The 8,764-nt window shown below is 57.7% G+C and overlaps 1 protein-coding gene across 2 annotated transcripts in view; it reads left to right on the forward strand.

Annotated features, from left to right (window-relative positions):
• Positions 1–8,764, forward strand: part of RASGEF1C (RasGEF domain family member 1C) — a 58,097-nt gene that overhangs the window by 21,409 nt on the left and 27,924 nt on the right. For both annotated transcript variants that reach the window (XM_017863973.1, XM_017863974.1), the window contains exons 5-6: positions 6,572–6,772; positions 7,479–7,553. In XM_017863973.1, coding sequence (XP_017719462.1) covers positions 6,572–6,772; positions 7,479–7,553 — 276 coding nt within the window. The remainder of the gene's footprint in view (positions 1–6,571; positions 6,773–7,478; positions 7,554–8,764) is intronic.

The following is an 8,764-nucleotide window of genomic DNA, read 5'->3' on the forward strand; positions in this document are numbered from 1 at the left end:
GGAGGGGAGGGTGGAGGGGTGGGGGGGGGGAGGGGTGAATAGATGGAGAGGAAGGTAGGTGGGTGTGGGTGTGGATGGGTGAATAGATGGAGGGGAAGGTGGGTGGGTGGATGGGTGAATAGATGGAGGGGAAGGTAGGGTGTTGAGGGGGTGAATGTTAGAAAGGAGGGAGCAAGGGTAGATGAGTGAATTGATGGTTCTGTTGGGGGGTTGGGGGCCACTATAAAAGAGAGGTGGGGGATAGCAGCTGGGTGAAGAGAAGGGGACAGGTGGATGGGGATGGATGAGTGAAAGTGAATGGTGGATGGATGCGTAGGCGAGTGGATGTGTGAGTGGGCAGTAAATGAGTGAGTGGGCAGATGTTAGAAGGAAGGAAGGGGAGAGGAGTGAATTGATGGATCTGGGGTGGGTCACTGTATAAAAGGAGAGGTGGGTGGTAGCATGTGGCTGGAGAAGAGGTGAGTGTGGGGATGGTGGGTGCTGGGTGGATGATATGCAGGCGGTGAGACCCCAGTCTCCTGCTTTGTTCCCTTTGACCCCCAAGTGTCAGCAGTGAGGTCTGTCATATGACCAGGCAGATTTGACCTGCCTGATGTTGGAGCCATGTTTCGGTGGTGGGGCTGGGGGTAAGCCTCAGGAAACCAGTAGCTCCTGTCCACCTGGACAACCCACAGGTCTGTCACCAGGCTGCGTAGCATGGACTGGAATAGGAGTTCCCCAGTCCCAACCCAGGCCCCAGCTAGGGGTGCTTCCCCATGTCTCTGGTGACCTCGAGTTGCCCTTCCACAAAAAAGCATGCACCCCGAAGAGGACCTTCTCTGGGCACTGCCTCTCCTCACTGGGCGCTGCTGTGGACTGTGGGTTGTTCCCTTCCTGGCGCAGAATGGTTTGGGATGGAAGAGCCCTGGACCAGACTGATGAGGCAGGGCCTGGGACCCAGCCTGAGCCCACCCAGATTCAGACTCGGAAACCACAGCTGCGTGACCTCGGGCAAGGAGCTTTCCCTCTCTGAGCCAGTTTCCTTATTGGTAAAACAGGAGAACACCTGTTCCTACCGCGCAGCTTTGCAGCGAGGAGTCCCTGAGGTCAGGTGCACGCTTGCTTCAGCACTCAGTAGACGAGGGCTGTGAGGAGAACAGATGGTTCCCAAATCAGGCATAGGAGCATTGTTTCTTAAGTTTTTTTTTTTTTTTTTTTTGAGACGGAGTCTGGCTCTGTCTCCCAGGCTGGAGTGCAGTGGCCCGATCTCAGCTCACTGCAAGCTCCGCCTCTCGGGTTTACACCATTCTCCTGCCTCAGCCCCCCGAGTAGCTGGGACTACAGGCGCCCGCCACCTCGCCCGGCTAGTTTTTTGTATTTTAGTAGAGACAGGGTTTCACCGTGTTAGCCAGGATGGTCTCGATCTCCTGACCTCATGATCCGCCCGTCTGGGCCTCCCAGAGTGCTGGGATTACAGGCTTGAGCCACCGCGCCCGGCGTTTCTTAAGTTTTACAGAACTTTCATTGTGAAACATTTCAAACATACAAAAGTGAAGAACGGTTACCGTGCACTCCTCTGTCCTCATCACCCAACTCCAACAGTAATATTTTGCCGAACTGGTTTGTCCTATCCCCTCACACATTTTGCTTTCCCACAAGTTAGCTGTAAGCAAACCACAGACATAGGCTTTGCTTCCAGAATATTTCAGCATTATCTTTTTGAAAGATTTATCACACAAGGGTGGAATAAAATGATAGAAAGTGATGTGCACAAGATAATGAGGTGAGCACAGGTCTTTTCAGAGCTGTGTGTCTTTGGGCAAGTTGCTTAATCTCTCTGGGCCGTAAGTGTCTTTCTGTAAAAGGGAGGGTGATCATTCCTCCCTCACAGGGCTGTGAGAGAACAGCAGAGCTCGGGGCTGCAGAGGAGACAGCAGTGGGCTCCTTCTGGCTCCTCTGCTGCGGCTTCCCCCATCAGAGTGACCGTGAAAGGTGGCAACTTCCTCTTTCCCCCGCCTGCTCCCATGTCGTCACCGTGTTCCACACCGGCTCTCGGCAGCTGGAGCAGCACTGGAGAGGGACTGAGGAGGCCATTCTCCATGACCATGGTTCTGGGGATTCCCGGGAAGCCTTCCCAGCATCGGGCCACCCTGTGCTGGGCAGGGGACCCAGAGGAAGTGTCATGGCCAGCCCAGCCTTTGTGGGGCTCCCAGTAGGTTGGATGCAGTAGTTAGAGCTCAGGGAGGCCAGTGCTGAGGCTGAAGGAGGCTCGGGGAGCCAGGGAAGACCCCAGTGCTCTGGCCATACCCATTGGGCCAGCCACAGAGGAGGCCGACTCAACAGGCAGCCCCTCTCCTGGGCTGGTCTTGCTTTTTATTTTATTTTTTTTGAGACGGAGTCTCACTCTGTCACCCAGGCTGGAGTGCAGTGGTGTGATTTGGCTCACTGCAAGCTCCACCTCCCGGGTTCAAGTGATTCTCCTGCCTTAGCCTTCTCAGTAGCTGGGATTACAGGCGTGCACCACCACGCACAGCTAATTTTTGTATTTTTAGTAGAAACGGGGTTTCACTATGTTGGTCAGGCTTGTCTCAAACTCCTGACCTCGTGATCTGCCTGCCTCGACCTCCCAAAGTGCTGGGATGACAGGCATGAGCCCCCGCGCCTGGCCTGCTGGGATTACAGGCAGGAGCCACGGCGCCCGGCCTGGTCTTGCTTTCTAACTCACCCAAACGGACTGTCTGCTGAACTGACCACCGCCCTCTGAGGCTCCCTCTGTGGCACAGGTGGCAGAAAACTGACACAGAGAACAAACCGACGGAGGGAGCAGACCCCCAGGAGCCTCATGAGCTCCCGCGTCAGCTTTCTGCCACCTCTGCCTGTTATTTAATAGCCAGGAGGACATGGGCCCTAGGCTGGCTCAGGAGGGAGTCTCCAAGAATTTCAGAGAACAGAGGCCAGTGCTCATCTGGTCAGGGACAGGGGTTCCAGCTGTGAAATACCCAGTCCAAGAGAGCTTGGAGGCACCTGGAGAGCCGTGGCCGCCACCCAGGCCACCCTCGGACGACTCTGCATTCACACCCAGCTGTATGCATGCAGCAGATGGCTTGTGGAAGTAGAAGGAAACGCGACTGCAGAGCTCCCAGCCTCCCGGGCAGGCTTCCAGCTGTGATCAGTGGGGAGGGAGGGCTTCAGAGGGCTTCAGCCCGAGGCTGGAGGGGCGAAGTGCTGTTCCACCCCAGCACAGCCTGGTGCTCCGTAAACATGGACCCACCGTAGTGACGAGGGAACACCTTGACATGCTCGGTGGTTCAGGTCTCTGGCCCTGCCATGTCTACCGGGGAGATCTCCGAGCCCCGATCCACGAGTGTGTGGAAATCAGAAAATGAGAAGAGGCCAAGGAGGAGGGCAGATAGCATCCCCACATTCCGAGGGGGCGTAGAAGAGTCAGGAAAGAACAAACATAAGCTAGAACCTAACATCACTGGAAAAATTGAAATAAATTAGCAAGCAGGAAGGGATGATTATTTGGAATGAATATTGGTTCATTCAGCAGTAACAAAAATCTGCGTTTTTAAAAAACAAGGCAATCTCGTGGCCCTATCAAGCGGTAGGCACAGACACCCTGCAGCCTTGATTTTGGCACGAGCCTGCAGTCCACCCTGACACCCTGCTGGAGAGAGTGTCTGACAGCAGGTGCACACACAGTTTATCCACGCATTCAGCAGACGCTCGTGGACACCTCCTGTGAGCCAGCTATGGCCCTTCATGAACACAGGGCGGCCGGCGGTTGGCTGCGTGGAGCCTGTGGTCCAGGGAGAGAAGGTACACGTGAACAGAATCATTTCCCCAACAGCTCTGAAGTGGTGTGGCAGAAGAGTTCACAGCACTGAATGCCAGTGGCCGGTCTGGAGAAGCAGCACTTGAGCTTCGGTCCAGTGGATGAGAACATGCCAGAAGGGAGAAAGCTGTCCAGATCCTGCTGGGGACATGGGGAGAGTGGGAAGGATTCAAAGGGGTGGAGGAGTGACCTGTGTCCAGAGCACAGAGGGGGAGCAAGGACGCATAGATGCCACCAAGCCTGGCCAGAGCTGGCCTCAGGGCCTCAGAGTCACGCCAGGGCTCCTGTCTTTGCACAAGCCATGGAGGCATTTTCACGGAGAGGGAGGCAGCGATCAGATTTGCATTTTGAACAGACCACTCTGCCTGCAGAGTGGAGAGAAGCTGGCGTGGATGCACTGGGGGCATTAAGGAGGCCAGGGCAGCCAGAGAGATGGCAGTGACCTGGCCTCCGGAGACAGTGGTGGGATGCACAGAAATAGAAGAAAATGAAATAGAGAAGGGTGGTGACGGCCTAGAGGGGAATGAGGGAGAGGGTGGGGTCGAGGATGGCACCAAGCCTGTGTGGTGGCTGACACGCTGTCCACTAACACCAAGAATACCAGCTTTGGACAAGGAGAGCTGACCTCCATTTGCTGTGCTGGGCAGAGGACCATGGGCCATCTGAGGGACTGCCACCCATATGACTCTGGAGATCAGAGGGAGACTGCGGGTGTGAACCAGAATAGCCAGGAGCTAAGTAAGAGAAGAGCGGCCTAGACCGAGCAGGAAGAACCCCAAAGCCCAGCATCTCACGATGGTGAACACAGGCAAGCCTGCAGACAGCCCAAGGCAGGAGCAACCAGGAGGCTGAGGTGGAGGCGGCCAAGGAAGACGCAGCCTGAGAAATGGCCACTGGCTTCGGTGACAGGAGGGCCCAGTGAATTGACTGATGGAGTGGCTGCCAGGTGAAGTGATCCAGGAGTGAGCGGGAGGTGAGGCAATGAAACAGGTGTAGCCACTTGTGGGACTCCGGCTGTGCCTGGGAGAGGGACAGGAGGTCAGTGGAAGGGCCAGGGCCCACGGGGGACTGGCCGTGCCCCCCAGGACTGGCAGTGGCTGTGCCCCACGCCTCATCTTCCCAGCACTCAGATGAAGCCCTGGGAGGCAGTGTGCTGACCAGTTTTGGACACAGCCTTCCTGAGAAGGGTCGTTCCTTCCATGGCCAGCAGATAGAAGAGTCGGACCTCAGCTTCCCCACTCACTGCCCAGCTAACTAGTGGGCGCCGTCTGCACCTGGCCCCTGTGCTCTGAGAGTTAGGCTTAGGGTTAAGCCACCTCCTGTCCCATTCCTCTCATCTGAGGCTCTGCCACAGCGGCCTGTGGCCACTCCACAGAGAAGCACTGCCATAGGAGTGCCAGATGACTACCAACCCTGCCACCAGAGCACAGGGCTCCAGCAGTCCTCAGACAGCAGCAGCACCCCAGCACCCTGTCTGAGGCTCCCCAGAGCATTTGGAGCCCCCAGACCCTCACAGCCAGCATGCAGTCACCACACCTACCCACCGCTCACAGCAGGCTCTGTGTGTCTCAAAATTGCGTGAAGAAACACTCCCTGCAATCTCAGAAGTGACCTGATGATACCGACCGCCCACCCCTCGTTACTGATACCGACCGCCCACCCCTCCTTATTGATACTGACCACCCACCCCTCGTTACTGATACCGACTGCCCGCCCCTTGTTATTTCCCGAGGCCTCTGGGAGCACGCAGCCTGTCCAGTCAATGCTCGCCATCGCTGGGGACCAGGCTTCAGCTCCCACCACTGCCTCTGCCAGTGCCCGGGCCAGCTCCTGGCTGCAGGGGAGTTCATCTCACTCTGTGAGTTAGACCAAAACCCGTGAGGACGTGAGGACGTCTCCCTTAACAAACCCAGCCAGTCTGATGGCACTTCCTTGGAAATAGGGGTTTCTGAGGGAAAATGATTTGGTTTTTCTCGATGGTGGCAGAGGAGGTGCCCCTCGAGGGTGGCCATGGCCTTTCATCCCTGTACCCAGCCCATGATGTGGCCCGAAGCGAGAGCCCATGCGTCTGGGCTGGCTGGTGGTGGTGAGCACTACTTTGCACGCACTGTGTGCCCAGAGCAGGGCTATTCTCTCACATCACAGAGGCGGCAGCACAGACCTTGCAGCCCTGTGGAGCTGTTATTCTAGTGTGGGAGGAAATGAACACAACTGTCTTGACAGTGGTCCTATAAAACAAGTCGCACAGGGTGACCTGGACGAATACTGCTGGGAGCAGAGGCCAGGACAGCACAGCTGGTCAGGGAAGGCCGAGCTGGACCTGGGAGATAACAGAGGCCCCATTAAAGCCAAGCCAAATGCCAGTCGTCTGCCCAGAGCAGGGCCCATGCCACATCTCCCTCCTCTCTCCCTTTCTCTGGCTTCCTGACTGTGCCCACCCCACTCTGCCCCACTGCCCCAGACAGCTGCCCCCAGCCCCCGTCACCCTCCCTGACATGTGCTCCTCTTGGCTCCCACCCACAGATGGGAAGCCCTGCAACCTTCACCCCAGATCCCTTGCCAGGTGGCCCCAACCTGGCCAGGATTGGGTCCTGTTTCAGGGTAGGGGCAGGTCCCTGTGCTGGTACCTGGCCTTTTCTCCGGAGACCCTGAGGAAAAGACCCTCCTTTTGGAGCCCAGGAGGCTGCCTGGCTCCAGTGTTAGAGATGCAGAGATGGGTGTTCAGGCCTGAGCGCCCCTCTTTCCACCCACCAGGCATACCGGAAGAGGATGCATCAGCTCCTACAGGCTCTTCACCAGAAGCTGGCGGCTCTGCGCCAGGGGCCGGAAGGTCTGGTGAGTGCCGACAAGCCCATCTCCTACAGGACCAAGCCGCCAGCCTCCATCCACAGGGAGCTCCTTGGTGTCTGCAGCGACCCCTACACACTGGCCCAGCAGCTGACCCACGTGGAACTGGTGAGCCGGCCCAAGCCACCTTCCTCACCCCAGATTCAGCAGGACCCACACAGATACACTGTGCCCTCCCTGGCTTCCCAGAGCAGCCCCACAAGCTTGTGAAGGAGGGCCCTGGCCTAGCCTCCAGCACGCACTGGGCTCCTTGTGGATGCAGAGGCCAAGGGCCCATCCCAGGGAGAGGGAGGCCGGGGCGGGTTCTTCCCTTTGAGACGGAGGGTTGATGGAGCCCTCCCTGCCCTCCAGGCACTTTTCCAGCGCACGCCCATGCGCTCGCTCATGTCTCCATCACCTGGCCAGGCAGGCCCTGTACACAGAGGAAACTAAGGCCCAGAAAGGTGAAGCGACTTGCCAACGTCACACAGCAGAAGGAACAGAGCCAGGGTTTGATTCTGGCCCAGATGTCAAGCTCCTGACCACCAGCACTCGCCCCCGCCCCGCCCCGCAGAGGAAGTAGGTCTCTTTAGTTACCTAGTGTGGAGTCTAGTTTCCCTGGGCTCACGCCCCGTGGCATTGCTCCCTACCCCCAGGAACCGGGAAAGGAGGGGCTGCCTCCTCCAGGGAAGGCGCGGAGCTCTGTGGCAACCTGAAACAGGGTCTCCAAGCCCCAATGTGGAGGACTAGGGGCTGGGGCACCACGGCAGGACCCCCAGTCGACACCCCCTCCCCATACCTTCCCTCTTGTACCCACTCTTCCCCTTCCCTGCAGGAGCGGCTGCGGTACATCGGGCCGGAAGAGTTTGTCCAGGCCTTTGTGAACAAGGACCCTCTGGCCAGCACAAAGGTAGGAGGCGCTTACGGGCTGTCCCAAAAGTGACCCGCACCCAGTGACTAGCCGCTCTCAGGGAAGCCCCAGAGCCTTTTCTGGGCGAGTGCTGGAGTGGCCGAGAGAGGGACAGGTGGGCTCGGAGGGGCCCTGCCCGCTCCGCCACGCCCCTCCAGCTCGGGGGCGGACCACGACGGCCGAGTCCCCGGAAAGCCTGGGGTCTGAATGTGCAGGACGTGGGGGTCACCCACCCAGCGAGGGCGGAGGAGTGAGCGAGGAACCGGGCCGTGGGCCGCGCCGCTCGGGTGGGCCAGGACCCTGGGCAGGGAGGAGGGTGGAGGGTCCCCTGGCGCGCTCCGGGACCCCGAGCGCCTTCCCGGTGCGTTTCGGTGGGCGCTGGTGCCCTCCAGCGGCCACGTGAGGAAGCGCGGGTTGCTGCGCGCTGCCCGGGCTAGGTAAGGGAACTGCTGGGACCCGGTGACGCGGCCCACACACCGGGATTTCGATCCCACCCTTCTGGGAGCCCAACCAGCAGAGGGCCGGTGCCTCCAACGGGCTAAATCCAAGCCAGAATTGCAAACATTGTGCCTTCTGCCCTCACACCTAATAAAAGTACAAACTAAATAGGAGATTGCACTTTCACTTCTCAGATAAGCAAAGGTCATCTAGTAGGTTAGACACCTTGTGGAAGGCACACTCCGCATGGCTGCTGGGGTGAAGCTGGCGCAGCCACTTTGGAGGGGAGATTGGCACTAGCGTCAATGCTGTGAACGGACTTTCTTGACCCCAACTTTCCATACCTACGAATTTCTCCCACAGATACACACCCATGTACACGGACATGCGCGGACGAAGATATTTGGGATAGACAATGTGTGTTATGGCCAACACTGGGGGCAGATTGCCTTATCAGCCGTGGGGACTGGATTACAAATTATGAAACATCTATAACTAGAATGCTGTGCAGCTATGAAGGGGAATAAGGTGGACAGAACAATCTCCAAGACCTATCCCTCCAGGCACTGAGAGAAAAGGGTAGAGGGAAGAACGGGGGCAAGAGTGTGTGACTATTTGGGTAACGATAAAAGAGGGTAACACAAAACCATGTATGTTGCCTATGTCCGTGAGCACTCTCTAGGAATGCTGACTGCTCTGGGAATTCTGAACACTTGTGGTGCCGGGAGGCAGGAATGGAAGGGAGATTTTTTTTTTTTTTTTTTTTTTTTTTT

The sequence above is a fragment of the Rhinopithecus bieti genome, unplaced genomic scaffold (assembly GCF_001698545.2).
Source record: "Rhinopithecus bieti isolate Rb0 unplaced genomic scaffold, ASM169854v2 scaffold_73501, whole genome shotgun sequence".
Classification (NCBI taxonomy): domain Eukaryota; kingdom Metazoa; phylum Chordata; class Mammalia; order Primates; family Cercopithecidae; genus Rhinopithecus; species Rhinopithecus bieti.